The 18,691-nt window shown below is 43.7% G+C and overlaps 1 protein-coding gene across 1 annotated transcript in view; it reads right to left on the bottom strand.

Moving 5' to 3' along the window:
* DNAAF5 (dynein axonemal assembly factor 5) overlaps positions 1-18,691 on the bottom strand; it is a 101,951-nt gene that overhangs the window by 44,412 nt on the left and 38,848 nt on the right. Inside the window, exons 5-6 of the mRNA XM_033963761.1 lie at positions 15,926-16,158; positions 10,860-11,072 (exon numbers count right to left, since the gene is read on the bottom strand). Coding sequence (XP_033819652.1) covers positions 10,860-11,072; positions 15,926-16,158 — 446 coding nt within the window. The remainder of the gene's footprint in view (positions 1-10,859; positions 11,073-15,925; positions 16,159-18,691) is intronic.

Below are 18,691 nucleotides of genomic sequence, written 5' to 3' on the forward strand. Positions count from 1 at the left end.
TTTTACAGAAAACTAAATCTCTTTTTCACAGTATAAATACTTGGAGCTCTGAACCAGTGATAACATTGTTTCCAGCTACAGTGGCAAAATAACATTCAGAATTTAGGAAGTTGGTTGGCTGAGCTGAGAACTTATCAGCACTCCCTCGTAATCCAAAAGGACATGCTGGCACCTTCCTCCTACTCCTAGACCATACTTATTTAAAGAGCAGTATGCTGTGGAAGGCAGAGGTAGCATAAGTAGTTCCTGACTTTCCTACTGCTAGCATCGCCATTTATACGAGTGTGTGGCACAGTGGTTAAAGCTACAGCCTCAGCATCCTAGGGTTGTGGGTTCAAACCCACGCTGCTCCTTGTGACCCTAGGCAAGTCACTTAATCCCCCCATTGCCCTAGGTACATTAGATAGATTGTGAGCCCACCAGGATAGACAGGGAAAATGCTTGAGTACCTGAATAAATTTAGTAGTGGGACCATAACATAATCAAGTTCAAGGTTGAGGTAGGAATACCGAAAGGAAAGAGAACCATAGCGACAACTTTCAACTTCAGGAAAGGAAACTATGAAGCAATGAGAGAAATGGTAAGGAAGAAACTTAGGAACACTTCCAAAAAATGGCAAACGGTAGAACATGCCTGGTCTTTTCTCAAGGACATGGTGAGCAAGGCGCAAAATCTGTATATTCCCCAGATTCAGAAAGGGGTGCAAAAAGAGTCAAACAAAAGACCCGGTGTGGATAACTAAAATAGTGAGGGAAGCGATAGGCAATAAGAAAAATTCATTCAGGAACTGGAAAAAGGACAAAATTGAGGGGAACTGGAAAAAGCACAGGAAGTATAAAAAAGAATGTCACCGAGTGGTTCGAAAAGCCAAAAGAGAGTATAAAGAGAGGCTAGCCAGAGAAGCACAAAATTTCAAACCATTCTTTAGATATGTTAAAGGGAAGCAACCAGCTAGGGAGGAGGTGGGACCGCTGGACGACGGAGACAGGAAGGGAGTGGTGAAGGAGAAGAAAGAAGTGGCAGAAAGACATAACATGTTCTTTTTGTCTGTATTTACAAAGACACATCCAACATACCAGAACCTGAGCAATTCTTCAATGGAAATCAAGCAGAAAAATTAACATCCATGGAAGTGAGCCTTGAAGATGTACGCAGGCAGATAGAAAAACTAAAAACTGACAAATCCCCGGGTCTGGACGGAATCCATCCAAGGATTCTGAAGGAATTAAAGGAGGAGATAGCGGAACTACTGCAGCAAATTTGCAATCTATCCCTGAAAACAGGCGTGATCCCGGAGGATTGGAAGATAGCCAATGTTACGCCCATCTTTAAAAAGGGATCAAGAAGTGACCCGAGAAACTACTGACCTTGGTCCCGGGGAAAATGGCGGAAGCACTGATAAAAGAAAATATCGATGAACATTTTGAAAGAAATGAACTTCTGATAACCAGCCAACATGGTTTCTGCAAGGGGAGATCGTGCCTAACGAACTTATTGCACTTCTTCGAAGGAATTAACAAACGGATGGACAGAGGAGACCCCATAGACATCATATATCTAGATTTCCAAAAAGCCTTTGACAAGGTGCCCCAGGAACGCCTACTCCGGAAACTGAAAAATCATGGGGTGGAAGGAGACGTACATAGATGGATCAGAGACTGGTTGGCGGAGTGAAGGGCCACTACTCGGACTGGAGGAGGGTCACAAGTGGGGTACCGCAGGGCTCGGTGCTCGGGTCACTACTATTTAATATATTCATAAATGATCTAGAAACAGGGACGAAGTGTGAGATAATAAAATTTGCGGACGACACCAAACTATTTAGTGGAGCTCGGACTAAAGAGGACTGCGAAGAATTGCCAAGGAACTTGAACAAACTAGGGGAATGGGCGACGAAATGGCAGATGAAGTTCAACGTTGAGAAATGTAAAGTATTACATGTGGGAAACAGAAACCCGAGGTACAACTATACGATGGGAAGGATTTTATTGAATGAGAGTACCCAAGAAAGGGACTTGGGGGTAATGGTGGACATGACAATGAAGCCGACGGCACAGTGCGCAGCGGCTGCTAAGAAGGCAAATAGAATGCTAGGCATAATCAAGAAGGGTATTACCACCAGAACGAAAGAAGTTATCCTGCCATTGTATCGGGCGATGGTGCGTCCGCATCTGGAGTACTGCGTCCAATATTGGTCGTCGTACCTTAAGAAGGATATGGCAATACTCGAGAGAGTTCAGAGGAGAGCGACACATCTGATAAAAGGTATGGAAAGGCTGCCACTTGGTCCTCGGTTCATACATTCACCTCTCATTATTATCTGGATACTTTCTCCAGACGGAATGGACAGTTTGGCCAAACAGTGTTACAAAATTTATTCTCCTAAGTTGCCAACTCTCCCACCATCCCATTGAGGTTAGCTTGGAGGTCATCCACTAGTGAGAATACCTGCCTGCTTGTCCTGGGATAAAGCAATGTTACTTACCGTAACAGTTGTTATCCAGGGACAGCAGGCAGCTATTCTCACGTCTCACCCACCTCCCCTGGGTTGGCTTCTCTGCTAGCTACCTGAACTGAGGAGACACGCCCGGACCATCGGGCGGGAAGACACTGGCGCATGCGCGGTGCGGGCATCTCGAAACTTCTAAAGTTTCTTCAAGCAAGACATGCTTGTGAGACGTCCGTATCGGGGCTCTGTCGGATGACATCACCCACTAGTGAGAATACCTGCCTGCTTGTCCTGGGATAAATTGTTGTTAGGCACCGATACCACCAACAAGATCTCTTCCCGTTTTCTTTCACTTAGGTTGTTCGACAATGGGAGATACAAGTAGTACATTTCAAACAAACTGGAGAAAATATTTCTTCACTTCACTTTATTAAACTAAAATTCATTGCCAGAGAATGTGTAAAAGCAGATAGCTTAGTGAACATTAAAAAAGTTTGGATAATTTCCAAAAAGAAAAGTTCATATTCATAAGCCATTAAGATGATTTGGGAAATCCACTATTTATTTCAAGGATAAAGAAGCATAAAATTTGTTTTACTCTTTTGGGATCTTGTCAGGTACTTGTGCATTGGATTGGCCACTGGTGATCAGAACTCCCATTCTGAATTCTGTAGCTAAGTCTTGCTCAAGCTATGGTAAGTCTCTGGTGAAGTTCCATTTAGCACAGTTACTTACCGTAACAGGTGTTATCCAGGGACAACAGGCAGATATTCTTGACTGATGGGTGACGGCACCGACGGAGCCCCGGTACGGACAATTTTAGAGTGATTGCACTCTAAGAACTTGGAAAGTTCTGGTAGGCCGCACCGCGCACGCGCGAGTGCCTTCCCGCCCGACAGAGGCGCACGGTCCCCAGTTATGATAAGCCAGCTAAGAAGCCAACCCGGGGAGGTGGGAGGGACGCAAGAATATCTGCCTGCTGTCCCTGGATAACAACTGTTACGGTAAGTAACTGTGCTTTATCCCAGGACAAGCAGGCAGCATATTCTTGACTGATGGGTGACCTCCAAGCTAAGAAAAAGAGGGATGGAGGGAAGATTGGCCATTAGGAAAATAAATTTTGCAAAACAGACTGGCCGAAGTGTCCATCCCATCTGGAGAATGCATCCAGACAATAATGAGATGTAAAAGTATGAACTGAGGACCAAGTAGCAGCCTTGCAGATTTCCTCAATAGGAGTGGAACGGAGGAAAGCTACAGATGCTGCCATTGCTCGGACTCTATGGGCCGTGACAGAACCTTCCAGTGTCAGTCTGGTCTGAGCATAACAGAATGAAATGCACGCTGCTAGCCAATTAGACAACGTACGCTTAGAAACAGGACGTCCCAATTTGTTCGGATCAAAGGACAGAAAGAGTTGGGGAACTGATCTGTGGGGTTTCGTACGCTCTAGATAGTAAGCTAGAGCCCTCTTACAATCCAAAGTATGAAGAGCCTGTTCCCCAGAATGAGAATGAGGTTTCGGAAAGAAGACAGGCAGAACAATGGATTGGTTGAGATGGAATTCAGAGACAACCTTAGGGAGAAACTTTGGATGTGTACGCAGAACCACCTTGTCATGATGAAAAACTGTAAAAGGTGGATCTGCAACCAGTGCATGTAGCTCACTGACCCTCCTGGCAGAGGTAAGAGCAATAAGGAAAAGTACCTTCCAAGTGAGAAACTTGAAAGGAGAGGTAGCCAAAGGTTCAAACGGAGGCTTCATTAAGGCGGAAATAACCACATTGAGATCCCAGATAACAGGAGGGGCTTTAAGAGGTGGTTTCACATTGAAAAGACCCCGCATGAACCTGGACACCAGGGGATGAGCTGAGAGAAGTTTTCCATGGACCGGCTCATGAAAAGCAGCAATGGCACTGAGGTGGACTCTGATGGAAGAAGACTTAAGGCCAGAGTCAGACAAAGAAAGCAAATAATCCAACAATGTCTCCACTGCCAGAGAAGTTGGATCAAGATGATGAAGAAGACACCAGGAAGAAAATCTTGTCCACTTCTGATGGTAACATTGCAGAGTGGCTGGTTTCCTGGAGGCATCTAGAATGGAACGAACAGGCTGAAATAAACGAGTATCATGAGAGGTCAGCCCGAGAGATACCAAGCTGTCAGGTGCAGAGACTGGAGGTTGGGATGTAGAAGGGTCTCCTGATGCTGTGTAAGCAGAGAAGGAAACAGAGGAAGAAGAAAAGGTTCCCTGGAACTGAGTTGAAGTAGAAGGGAGAACCAATGTTGCCTGGGCCACCTCGGAGCAATCAGAATCATGGTGGCTCGTTCCCTCTTGAGCTTGAACAAGGTTCTCAACATGAGAGGCAGAGGAGGGAAAGCGTACAGGAACAGATTGGACCAGTCGAGGAGAAATGCATCCGCTGCCAGACGGTGAGGAGAGTAGAGTCTGGAGCAGAATAGGGGCAGCTGGTGATTGTGAGGAGCTGCAAAGAGGTCTATCTGAGGAGTGCCCCATTGAGCGAAGAGAGACTGTAGAGTGAAAGGATCGAGTGTCCACTCGTGAGGCTGGAGAATTCTGCTGAGCTTGTCCGCTAAAGAATTCTTTTCTCCCTGAATGTAGATAGCTTTCAGGAAGAGATGGTGATTTATGGCCCAAGTCCAGATCTTCTGGGCTTCCTGGCACAAGCTGCGAGAGCCCGTCCCTCCCTGCTTGTTGATGTAGTACATAGCAACTTGATTGTCTGTGCACAGCAGGAGGACCTGAGGAAAGAGAAGATGTTGGAAGGCCTTGAGGGCATAAAACATCGCTCTGAGTTCCAGGAAATTGATGTGATGTTTCTTTTCCTGGGCTGTCCAAAGACCTTGAGTTTGGAACTCGTTCAAATGAGCTCCCCATGCATAAGGAGAGGCGTCGGTGGTGATGACTAGTTGATGAGGGGGTAGATGGAACAGAAGACCTCTGGATAGATTTGAGGATACCAACCACCATTGTAGAGACTGACGAAGAGATGATGTCACAGATATGTGTCGTGAGCAAGGATCCGTCGCTTGGGACCACTGAGTAGCAAGGGTCCATTGAGGAGTGCGCAGGTGAAGACGTGCGAGGGGCGTGACATGGACTGTGGATGCCATGTGACCCAAGAGTATCATCATTTGCTTGGCCGAGATGGAATGTTGTGGAAGCACCTGCTGACATAGAGACTGAAGAGTCTGAAGACGGTTGGATGGCAGGAATGCTCTCATGAGGAGTGTGTCTAGTACCGCTCCAATGAATTGAAGTCTTTGAGTGGGGATGAGTTGAGACTTGGGTAGATTGATCTCGAATCCCAGCATTTGTAGAAATAGGATGGTTTGATTGGTGGCCAGGAGTACTGCTTGAGCGGATGTGGCCTTGATTAACCAGTCGTCCAGGTAAGGGAATACCTGAAGGTGGTGAGAGCGTAGAAAAGCAGCTACCACAATAAGACATTTGGTGAATACCCTTGGAGAGGAAGCAAGACCGAAGGGCAGCACCTTGTATTGGTAATGACAATGATTGATCATGAAGCGGAGGTACCGTCTGGAGGTTATATTGATCGGTATGTGAGTGTATGCCTCTTTGAGATCGAGGGAGCATAGCCAGTCGTCTTGATTGAGAAGAGGATAAAGAATGGCTAGAGAAAGCATCTTGAATTTTTCCTTTACCAGATGTTTGTTGAGATCGCGAAGATCCAGGATTGGTCTGAGATCTCCTGTTTTTTTGGGGACTAGAAAATAACGGGAGTAGAATCCCTGCCCCTTTTGATCTAAAGGAACTTCTTCTATAGCGTTCAGAAGGAGGAGGGATTGCACTTCTTGAATAAGGAGGGCAGATTGAGGACTGTTCAAAGCAGACTCTTTTGGCAGGTTTTGGGGCGGAAGAGTCTGAAAGTTGAGAGAGTAGCCGTGGCGGATGATGTTGAGGACCCATTGGTCCGAAGTGATAACTTCCCACCGGCTGAGGAACAGAGAAAGACGACCTCCTATAGGTTGAGGCAGGAGTCGGTGGCACCGGTGCCGAAGTCTGTACCGACTGATGTTGAGCTCTCGGCTCCGGTGCGAGGACTGGCATCGACACCGATGAGGTCGAGTGAAGCGGTACCGAAACAGTGGATGCAAACAGCACAGGCTGTTCCACTATCGGTACCGGCTCAGTGCGGACCGGCACCGGAAGGTTCGGTGCCAGGATAGCTGGAAGGAGCTGTTGTAATTGCTCCTTGAGCTGCACCTGGAGAATGGCCGCAATACGGTCATCAAGGGATGGCACCGGTACCGCCTTTTTCTTCTGCGGTACCTGCGGTGCCGCTCGACGCCCCGGAGATGAGGAGCCCGATGTCGAGGGACTCACCTCGATAGGGGCGGAGCGCTTCCGCTGGCGCCTCACAGTCGGCAGGATTGGGCTCACTGCACTCGAGACCGGAGGACGCTCCAGCGGGGAAGGCTTCTTAGCCGGCTTACCTGAATGCTGGGACGCCGGTGCGGTGTTGCGCGGCGTCGAAGAAGAGTGTGCCGACTGAACTGGTGCCGGAGTCGATGGAACGGGGTCGGACATCTCGGCACCGAACAGTAATCGCTGTTGTATTTGGCGATTTTTTAAGGTTCGTTTTTTAAGTGTGGCACAGCGGGTGCAGGTGGAGGCCTGATGCTCAGGACCCAAACACTGTAGGCACCAGTTGTGTGGGTCTGTGAGAGATATAGGCCGAGCACACCGCTGGCACTTTTTAAACCCTGGCTGAGGGGGCATGAAAGTAAAAACGGCTTCAGCCAAATCGAAGGCCGAGGCCTCGATGGTGGCAGAAGGCCCCGCCGGGGAAAAACCAAATTTGACGAAAAAAAGAAAAGTTTTTGTTTTTTTTTTTTACAAAAATTAAAGAAAAGGAAAAAGGCAATAAAGCCAAAAAGGTTTACGCGAGCGGGAAGGCAAGTCAGAAAAAATTTTCAACAGCCGTTGAAAAACGCGTCTTCTTAGCTCCGCGGAAACTAAGAAACTGGGGACCGCGCGCCTCTGTCGGGCGGGAAGGCACTCGCGCGTGCACGGTGCGGCCTACCAGAACTTTCCAAGTTCTTAGAGTGCAATCACTCTAAAATTGTCCGTACCGGGGCTCCGTCGGTGCCGTCACCCATCAGTCAAGAATATGCTGCCTGCTTGTCCTGGGATAAAGAGTATGATATGCAATTCTAGAGATCACACCTTCAAAAAGATAGAACCACAATAGAGTTAGTCCAGATGGTGGCTACTAAAATGGTTAAGTGGTCTTCATCATAAAGGTTATAGAGACAGACTCAAGGACCTCAATATGTAGACTTTAGAAGACAGATAGAGAGGTGATATTTAAAACCCACTACACCCGATAGTTCTGTGTGGGGTACAATAAAAAAAAATAAATAAATAAAAAATACACACAGTTTCCCCCATCCCAACAACCCACCACCCCACACAAAGTCTACATATTCAACAAACAACTGCGGGTTCTATGAGGCAAATTGTCTCAGACAGGAGACCAGGTTTGGGTGAATCGCCACCATGCCGCTGGCGATGCTGTGTGTGTGTGTGTGTGTATATGTATGTGTGTGTGTAAGATTAGTGCAAAACACTGCAGTTCACTTGATCTTCGGACTGAGAAAAAAAGACCACATTAGCCCCTATTACAAAAAATCATACTGGCTACCAGTGGAAGCGTGAATACTGTTCAAATTTGCATGTATCTGATTCAAACAAGTCTGGGGCCTAGCACCTTCCTACCTGCAAACACACTTCACTCTACGCAACCCCACACGAACAACCAGAAACAAAAACATCTTTGCATACCCAAAGATCACAGGCTGCAAATACAAATCCTTCCTAGACAGAACCTTCATGTTCCAAGCAAACAGACAGCAATCCTGGCTGGGAAACCACATAAATAAAGCCAGACAGACCTACAACACATTCCGAAAATCAATTAAAACCACTCTATTTGACAAATTCCTTGCCTAATCAGATGACCTCTCTCAGGTATTCTTTCCCCTTATAACCCCAATGTATTATGTAACATCTTTCTTCTCTCATGTATTCTTTCCCCATGTTTCTCCAATTTATTATGTAACATCCTTCTTCTTGCATTTTGTAATTCGCCGATTGTCCAGCCTTCTTTCTATGTGAACCTCCTAGAAGTCACTTTGGCTATGGCGGTATAGAAAAATAAAGCTATTATTATTATTATAAAGATCGAGTTAACACAGCTTACTGAATAGTGGCCCTGATGTGGTGGCATCTCAGGATGAACAATGTGGATCACTATTGCAGAACTCAAGATCCATCACCACATCTCTTTTTTGCATGCCACTGAAATTATGGTAAAGAACTAATGAAATATTGCTTTTTCCTCTCATCTGCAGTAGGAAAATTAGTTTATTGAGGTGTGGATGAAACAAAACAGAAGGAGTGCATCTAATTTGTAATTATATATGCCAGAACATATACTGGTTGATTTACACATCTGTAAAGACAGTTGGAAAGACTACAAATATCCCCTTCTTAGCCTCAACTTAATTAAACAAAACGAAAAACTGTAATTTCATTCATTTCTTTGTATTCCAGTGACTTTTCAAACACATTTCAAAGAAAGAAAGGCTCAGGTTTCATTCACTAAGCTGTCAGGTGCAAATTCCAGCCCTAAACTTCTGGGAAAGTACTTTTCACCTAATGAGAGCTTTCATTCAAATGAGGTGGTTTCAAATTAGGGTTCTTTAGTGAAAAATATACAGGTTTTATTAATAATACATTCTCAGAAAACTTTCATCTTTTTTTTAACCTGTTTGATATTCACACAATGTGTTTAAAGTCATGAAAAACAAAAATTTCTTAATTTGTTTTGTTTCACAGGCAGCAGCGTTCTTTTTAAATTCTGAAAAAGTGCCAAACAGCAGGAGTTTGGGCTTAGTAGGCTTTATGATCTAATTTGAAGTCTCAAGCTACTGTTATTTAGATCCAATTAATATAACCAAAAAGATAAAAGTGAGAATTAAATCTGACTATTGTCTTCTCAGGAATAACGCAAAGGTCATGGAACAAAAGAGTTTTGATGGAGAATGGTGTCAGATAAGAAAAGTCTTCGAGTATTAAATTTCTGTAAGTGCCAACAATATCTTCTTTAGATTTACCTATGTTTTGCTCCATAAGATTTAGAGGAGGAAAATAAGAAAAAAAAAATAAAAAATTCTGAACCAAATTCTCCCTGCCAGGCTCTACACCCAACCCCACACTCCTTGCCAAGATTTGCACCCTATCCCCCCTCCCTACCAGGCTCTGTACCTTGTCCCCCCTCTGGTGGTCTAGTGGAAGGCCGGGACAGGGCAGACAGGCCTAGTGGCTGGTAGGCAGGTAGGGACAAGGCAGGCCCCCTTATACTTGGTTCCCTATTTTACCTTAGACTGTCCATCCAGACCCACTCACAGAGCTCATCTCTTCAGCCATCCAACTCTAAAGGCCTGCCGTTACAAAAGATACCTGAACAGAACATTTGCCTTCCAAGCAGGTCATCTAAATGATTGGCTGAGCAATATTATCTCGCGCTCCTCATCCTACTTAAACTTCAGAAAATTATTAAAAACTAACCTATTTAACCGATTTGTAACCAGTGCTCCCTCTAAGCGGGCGGGTGTTGTGGGCAAAATTTTTTTCGCTGTGCGCTACAAATATCGGGCGCCAGCGCCAACTCGCCCGATTCTCCTCTCGCCGCCCTGCCATCTCCGTACGCCGTGCGCTGTGACGTAAACTTGTGCGCTGCGATGCAATATTTTGTGCGCCAGCGCACGCCAGCGCAGCTTAGAGGGAACACTGTTTGTAACCTAAGACCTCTTACCCGACCCTTGTCCCCCAAGATCTCTTTTGTCATACCTCTGCTTCCTGCTCACTGTACATTTGACCCCTTATATTGTACCTGTTCCCTGCTTACATATATTAATTGTATCTGTATTCGCTGATTGTACTCATTCGCTTATTGTCCAGCCCTTCTTTGTTGTAAACCGCCTCGAACTACTACGGCTTTGGCGGTATATAAGAAATAAAATTATTATTATTATATATTGAAGCTCACGTATTGTAACGCCATCACTGAAGCTCATGTATCGTAACATCATTATAGAAGCTCATAAATAGTAGCTCATGTATTGTATTGTAACTACTGTAACACCATTACTGAAGCTTATGTATCATAACACTATAGAAGCTCATAAATTGTACCTCAAGTATAATAACACTACTGAAGCTCATGTATCGTAACACCATCATAGAAGCTCATGTAAACTGCTCTGAATTGACTACACAGTCATTACTAGCGGTTTAGAAGCTTTCAATAAACAATAAATATATTAAAATTCCTGGCATATACCAAACACCTTTCCATACCTTTTCTGATCCTTGGCAGATCTCAGGCTGGGACAGGGTACTGGCAATTTTGTTTAGGTGAGGTGTCAGCATTTGGCTTGGACACCCCCTTATAACTGCAGCCAGAACCATGAGATGAGATGGTGAGGGAGATTTCTGGAGCGCCGACAAGATCAACTTCAGAAAGACCTCAGGACTGACAAATATTCCAATTAACTCTGCCGATTTCACACACTGCAAAACACACAATGAAAATCATCATTTGAAAAGCCAACCAAATCCTAATTAGCATAGCACATCACACACTCTTTGATCAGCAGAAGCAGCTCAAACTGTCTTAAGGAACTCAGGACAAATTCTAAAGGAAGGGACATGGGTTTGGGATAGGGAAAGTCAAGTTACTTGGTCAAGGTAATACAGTCCGAGAGCTGGAAGGTGAACAAATTAATTTACGGAATCTCGGATTTCTTACTCTGCCAGCTAATTGCCACCCCTTGTCTCTTTCAGAGGTGTCAGTCCATTTTAAATGCTTTGGAATTCCTTGATGCACACTAAACTCAGCAGTGATCATTCACATCCAGAAAAATGCATTTCAGGTACATTAGGCTTGCTAAGGTGCCATTTACCTTAATTGTACACCAGAGTATAAGAAGAGTTAAAGACCTGTACAATTAGGTAACTAAACACAGTAATTATTTCTTATTTTTCTGAATCACTATTAAACTGAGGATTAAAGCAGCAAGAGAGCAAAATTATATGGAATCAGTGGGTACTTAAAGCAAACAAAATCATTAGGATATTTCAGAATTGTATTATACTTACGTTTTTCCAAATTAGCAATTTCCATGATTATTAATCTAAATAAAATGTAAATGCTGCTGTATGGCTCCTAATGAAGGCCCCATGAAGGTAGCACTCAGATAAATATAAGTGAGCAATTTAGCAAAAATTAGGGGATGGGGTGAGTGGAGAGAAATTAGGGCTAAACCAAATAATTCATATTCATTTCGGCCCTGAATAGTGCCCTGATTATATTATTCATATTTAGCAGAATAGTAATGTAAATTTGAATACAAAAAATCTGGGGATCTACAGTGCTAAATCCTACTGAAACAAAAACACTTGGGCCTAGATTCACTAAACTCATCTGGATCATTGTTGGGCGATTCTTGGCCGAGTTTTGCTGAGCGACCCGATTCACAACCGATTCTGCATGCAAATGATCTGATCGGACGCACGCACCACAGCGGACCCGCGGATCGCTGTAGAGCGATTGAGACACATGTGCAGATTATCCTTGTTGGTTGTAGATGCAATTTGCGCATGTGCTTGCTCTTCGCACAAGCTCAAAATAAAGGGTGGAGGGGTGACTGCAGTTTACTTGCTGGTCCTACGAGTGGACATTTTTAAAAGGAATGATTTCAATTTTCGTGCAGCCAGATTATGGAACAGAACACACTTTAAACCAATGGGTTAAAACCACGGGCTCACGCTGCGCTTTTTGCAGAATATATTAAAAGGAAATTCGTATGTATAGATATTTTACAGTTTTATTTTGATGGTCGTTTTATATGGGGTTGTAATCTCGATACTGAGATTTCAGGGCGGAAGAAAGCAGGAGAGTCGGCAAGGACAGTAAGCGACTAGTCTTCATTTCGGATTGGCAAACCCAATCGGTGTTTCTTCTTCTGCTGAGTGAATCAATGGCTTCCTACTTATGCATGCCATTTCCCCTCATTTGCATGGGTGGATCGGATCGGGTAAGAGATTCGATCGGGCAGCAGTTTAGTGAATCCGGTCGGTGAACGATCATAAAACCAATAAAACTGGTTTTGCAATCGTCAGGACAGGATCGGAAGCTTTAGTGAACCTAACCCTTGATCTCTCTGCTTTCACATTGCTTTTTTATTATTTGTTAGCCTATTAGTCCTATTTGGTATTTGCATTCAGCAGAAGAGTTTTGGTACAGCGCTAGAAAAAATAATACTCTGCAAAGGGGGGGAGGTGTTACATCAAAATAGCAGCACAGCCACATAAAGGGAATTATTTAATAAACTGTGATAAGTTTTGCTATTAACACAGGTTAAAGAGGAGGTGTGGTCAACATGTGAGGAGGAAGAATGTTAATGCACAGTCTTGCATATTATTACAGCAGAAACAATTAACTACAGCTCTGAAGACATACAGTATAGTGTTCCCCCACGAATTTGCAGTTTGTGGACTCACTAATTCGCAGTATTCTCTGACCACCTCTTTCTGTACTAAAGTCGGGCTATATCAATGAGGAGCTGCATGTCTTCCCCATTTCCCTTCAGCGTCTGTTCCTCCCCACCCCACCTTTCCCAGTTCCCTTCAGCGTCTGTTCCTCTCTAACCCCACCTTCCCCAGTTCCCTTCAGCGTCTGTTCCTCTCTAGCCCACCTTTTCAGCGTCTGTTCCTCTCCAGCCCACCTTCCCCAGTATCCCTTCAGTATCTGTTCCTCCCCACCCCACCCTCCCCAGTTCCCTCCAGCGTCTGTTCCTCTCTAACCCCACCTTCCCCAGTTCCCTTCAGCGTGTTCCTCTCCACCCTACCTTCCACAGGTCCTTTCAGCGTCTGTTCTTCTCCACCCCACCTTTCCTCCCTTTCTCCCTCCCTGCTCCTTAACTTCATGGCAGACAATTTCTCTAAAAGTGCTTCCTACCAGCAGCCGGAGTGTTGAAATCGTGTGTGGCTATAGAAAAGGTAGTCTCTGATGCAACCTCCATTTGTGTCAGAGATGACCTTTACGGCAGCCACACGCGATTTCAACACTCCGGCTGCTGGTAGGAAGTACTTTTAAGAGAAATTGCCTGCTGCGAAGGTAAGGAGTAGGGAGGGAGATGCTCAGACGGCAGCGGCGATTGGGTGGCAGCGATCAGAAGGGATGGAGGGAGGGAGATGTTTGGGAGGAGATGGTGATCAGGAGGCAGCAGCTATCAGTATTGAGGGAGGGAGCGCAATCGGTGACCATGCGCGTTCCCTCCCTTCATTGCGGAGACAAGGCCATTCACCGCTCCATGGGGCGGTGAATGGCCATCTCCCTGTACCTGCGGCGACCACTTCTTTTCTCTCTCCCGTTTCGGAGGATTACCCGTGGGTATAAGCCACCGTGTCATTCTCTAGTTAGAAGTAAAAAAACTATATATACAATTTTATGAAAAGAATCTCTTAAACAAGAGCTTTTTAATAAGAAATGTACATTTTTAAGACAACTCTGAAGCAGTCACTCAACTTACAAAATATTTGTGGAAATGAAGCCGACATATCTGCAATTTGATTTTAGAATTAATGGGGAAACGGAAACCTCAATACAATGTTGCTAGTCTACACAGCATAAGCCAAACAATAACTGCTAATACTAATTGGAAAGAGCAAATGTTATGTACGAGGAGAAAGTAGATTTACTAAGACCTGATATTCAAAAGGCATGTAACTGAATAACAGCAGCTGCAACCTTGTATTTTCAGCTGCTAAAAATATTTACAGACCGACTCTGTATCTGGACACTGTTGTGAGAGAGAAAGGGCTGTGCTTGGTCGTTTCACCCTACTAACAAAACAGCGGTCACAGGCACTGACCATTCTATTTGTATATTCAGTGCTGCTTGATATCTGAGTAATGACACCGAATATACATGACAAAACATTGTGATCACAATATTTAAATATTAGGCTGTAATCTTTCCCTTACCCTTAATAAATGCAGTACTTTGTTAGTATCACAAATGAGAACAAATTTAAAGTAGCATCTCAAAGATGGCGGTTCATGAATCGCGGACTCAGTAATTCGTGGTATTTTCCGACTGCCACTTCCTTGTACTAGTCATGGTTACACCAATCAGGAGCTGCTTTGACACGCTATCTAGAGTGTCAAAACAGCTCCTGATTAGTGTAGCATGACTTTAATAACAGGAAGAGGCAGTCAGAGCATACCACAAGTGATTTTCTGCACCTGCCAGCATCCCAGCTACCCTCTCCTGCCTTTTGACAGGTGAAAACCTGTAATTGCGGTTTTTCAAAATTCACGGGGGTTCCTGGAATGGAACCCCCGTGAATTTCAGGGGAGTACTGTATACACAATTTAATTTCCAAGGTTAAAAAATTATTGCACTGTAGACCCGATTTAATGTAGATGCTGGGGTCCAAGTTATCTGACTACATTAAAGTGAATCCGAGTTATATTTGGTTGACAATTTATTCCCAATTAAAGCAGCAGTACTACACTTCTTGAACTACCAGTGAGTTCTCCTCCCTGCTGAATGAGGGCTGCCTATAGATCTAAAATGAATTGGCCTAGGAGCACACTGCACTGGCTTTAGGAAAATAGCCAGCACCCCCAGTGTCTGGAGAAGCAATGTGCATCCTCTCTTCTCCTCTCTCCAGCTAGTAATGGGGTGAAGCATAATGTACTTGAAACTGAGGAAGAGACAGTTCGGATGATGAAGGAAGCAAAGAAACATCCTGGCTACTTCGTCTTTGGATAAAGCACTGCTGGAGGCAGTGGCAGAACAAGGACTAGGATGGAGTTTCAGCTGTGTGTGGGGGTGGGGGGGGGAATGCAGGACCTAGCAAGGCTCTGCCCTGGGGGAATTGTGGGTTGCAGACCTTACTAGAGACCCTCAACACTTGGGTCTTCCCTCCTAGCATAAACTCCACTTAGCTTCTAGATCTAACAAGCTTGATCTTGCCAAGACTGATGTTGCTGGGAGCTGAAATGACAAATATGCTCCTGCTTTAGCATATTTGCTTGAACCTATTATCTTAAGAGATAGGAGATCAAGTTTAAAAGTAAAAACCATCTCTCAACATCCACGCACCTCAAAGAAAGGACCATTAACTGTTGTGAATAATTTATCTTATATAATACAATCATTTGATTGTAAAACTATATATTTTACCAGCCATTTTACCTGAGAATTAAAACATACAATTATGACACCTGACAACAGTTGCACAATTAGCAAATATGACTGTACCTTTAGACATGCAGTGTTAAACAAGCAGCATCAGTTAATCATGCTTCAGTGGCAAGCTGGATGAGACTGTTCAGTTCAAAACTGTACTCACATTGTTTACAACTTGACTTTCTTCATCTAGACATGCATGGTATAAAGTGCTGAGTAGTAGTTCCATGTGCTGAGTCATATGGTCTTCTGCATGCAGCAAAAGGACAGTAAGAAGCTGAGATGTCTTTATTCTTGTCCCCACAACCCAGTCTGTTATATCACGACTGATAGCTGGAAGAATCTTAGATATGTTTCTAAAAATTAGTTCTCGACATCCCAATCCCGGTCGATTCACTAGAAAAAAAAAAAAAAGAAAGCTACAAGTAAACACTATCATTCTTCAATAGGAAAAATTCCTCCACATACTTCTCAGATATCAGAAGATGCATTTCTAGGTTTCTTTGCCATCCACTGAAACATCATGGTAGTGACAGTCTTTGATCTGGAGGGAAAATAAAGTACCTTGCTGGACATATAGAACTAGGTAAAGAAAAATTCAGTAAAATTGCACAAACATTTTAGAAAAACATTGATTGATGCTTTTCTTCCAATACCAGGTCTTGTATTCCAAATTACAAGCCTTACTCAGCAATTTTTTTTTTTTCTCATAGGTAGGGAAGAGTTCTTTTCTGAAGGTGGTCATGTGAAGGATGATTCATTTCAGTACAACAGAGAAGAGGGAATAACGCCATAGAAAAGGCTTGAGCTCATTACTACCATTTACTCACCTCTCATGAGCATTTGATATTTACCTCTTGTTTAGAAACGCATACAGTAATAAGCTTGAAACTCTTTGTTGCCTTGACTCAGAATAAAAACTTGCAAATGCAGGTTTACAAGAGGTGAATAATGGCTTCCCATAATGTAATGCTAATCTGTGCACCTTTGTATGTGTCAAAATACATCCAATATGACTAAAATTCTATATATGGCGCCAAAATAAATTCTCACTAATGAGCACAGTAATTAGTGTGATTCTATAAAAGGCTCCTGTTATATAGAGAATTGTGCTTAGCGGCCCGTACACAGCATAACATGTAGGCGTCCCCATTTAGGCCAAGGAAAACCAGGCCTAGATGTTTGCATTAAGTTATACATGGATCAGGCATATTCTATAACAGTGCGCCTAACTTTTAGGATTGCCTATAATCTTCCCTAGGCCATGCCCCTCTTGAGATTTACACACTAGAAGCAACACGCATCATTTTATAGAATGTAACTATATAGAATGTAACTATAATGTATAACTTCTAATTAGTGACAATTAGCACCATTAGGTATTAATTGCCAATTATCGGCACCGACTGGCTTGTTAAACAAGTTGCACACCAATTTGTACGTACAACTTAGGTGATATACACAAAATTTGGGCCTAGGTGCTTACATACTCTAAAGTCATCTATTGAGAACAAAGTGTACATGGATGGATTTGGGGCACCGCGTGAGTGGACTGCTGGGCACGATGGACCTCAGGTCTGACCCAGCAGAGGCATTGCTTATGTTCTTATGGGTGTTTAAGTTAGGCTGTTTCTCTTATAAAGCTGTTTATGGTATGGCTCCTTTTTATCTGGTCAACAGATTTTCTTTGTCTTCATACAGACACAGTAGAAAAACTCATCCTTTGTTTAATTTTCCATCTGTCCAGAGTTGTAGGAGTAAGAAATTTCTTAATCATACTTTGGCATCTCAGGCAGCTCTTCATGACAAAGATTAACTGATCTGAAAAAAAAAACCAAAAAAAAAAAAACCAAACACCCACATATTTAATTTGGGTGTACTTTATAATGCATTTACAGGGATAAGCCAGAAGGAAAGAAGCACCCAGAGATATTACATCTTGTCTTAAAGAAAGGAACTGTTTCCTTCTTTCTTGAGTAATTTCTGTCACATCTGGGTACGCCCATATTCTTTTACTGTAGAACAGATTTTTTGAAAATTTGAAATATAATTTCATAAAAGAATCGATGTCCTGTTGAGAAACAAAAGACATCAACAGTGTTGCTCTCAACGTTGACTCAGAGATAGATTCTTCAAGTATAGCAGATAAGTTCTTTAAATCAACCTGTGGGGATTGAACGCTTTCCCCTTCCATGGCCTCCTGAGATTTTTTTAAGAGTTGACGGTAAATAGTATATTTTATTCAAGGTGGGAATAAATTCTGAAGAGTAACCAAGCATTTCCATCACATATTTTTTAAACATCTCATACGGTAGAATTCCAGGAGGCTTAGGAAAGTTCAATATTCGTACATTTGTAATTTTCCATACTTTCCAACCTCCGTTGCAAACAAGTACTATCTTTTATAGCAGTGTTTTTGTAGTCATTTAATGATTGAACCTCAGTTTGCAATTTTTCAAATGAGCTTTTGGTTTCAATATTCATCTGCTCAATATTTTTAGTAACATTATCCAATTTGGCTCCAAGAGCCTTTACCTCCTCTGCCGTCTTCCTTGTGGCAACATCTAGTTTCTGGAGCATCTTCAAGATAGCTGACAAAGTGTCCTCATTTGAGGAGAGTGAATCTCCAAAGCTGGCCTGCATCGGCAGAAGCTTATCTGCCACGGAACCTCTCTCAGCGGGAGCGTCGGGTGCCACTTCAATGTCCCTTCCTTCCACTTTCTGGGCAGCAGCAGCTGCCGGACAAGGAGGTGGGACAACTGGTGCCGGCAAGAGTGAGGTCTCCTGCCCCAGCGAGAGTGAGTCTTCTCCACTCATTCCCGCAGTGGGGCTAAACTCGCTGAATCTCATGCAAATTGCTGGAAAGGACTGCTCCAGCATTCGCTGAACCAAGGCAGGCGAGGGTGTTGAGGAGGTAGGCACCCTCACC

This window comes from Geotrypetes seraphini, chromosome 11 (assembly GCF_902459505.1).
Source record: "Geotrypetes seraphini chromosome 11, aGeoSer1.1, whole genome shotgun sequence".
Taxonomy (NCBI): Eukaryota; Metazoa; Chordata; class Amphibia; order Gymnophiona; family Dermophiidae; genus Geotrypetes; species Geotrypetes seraphini.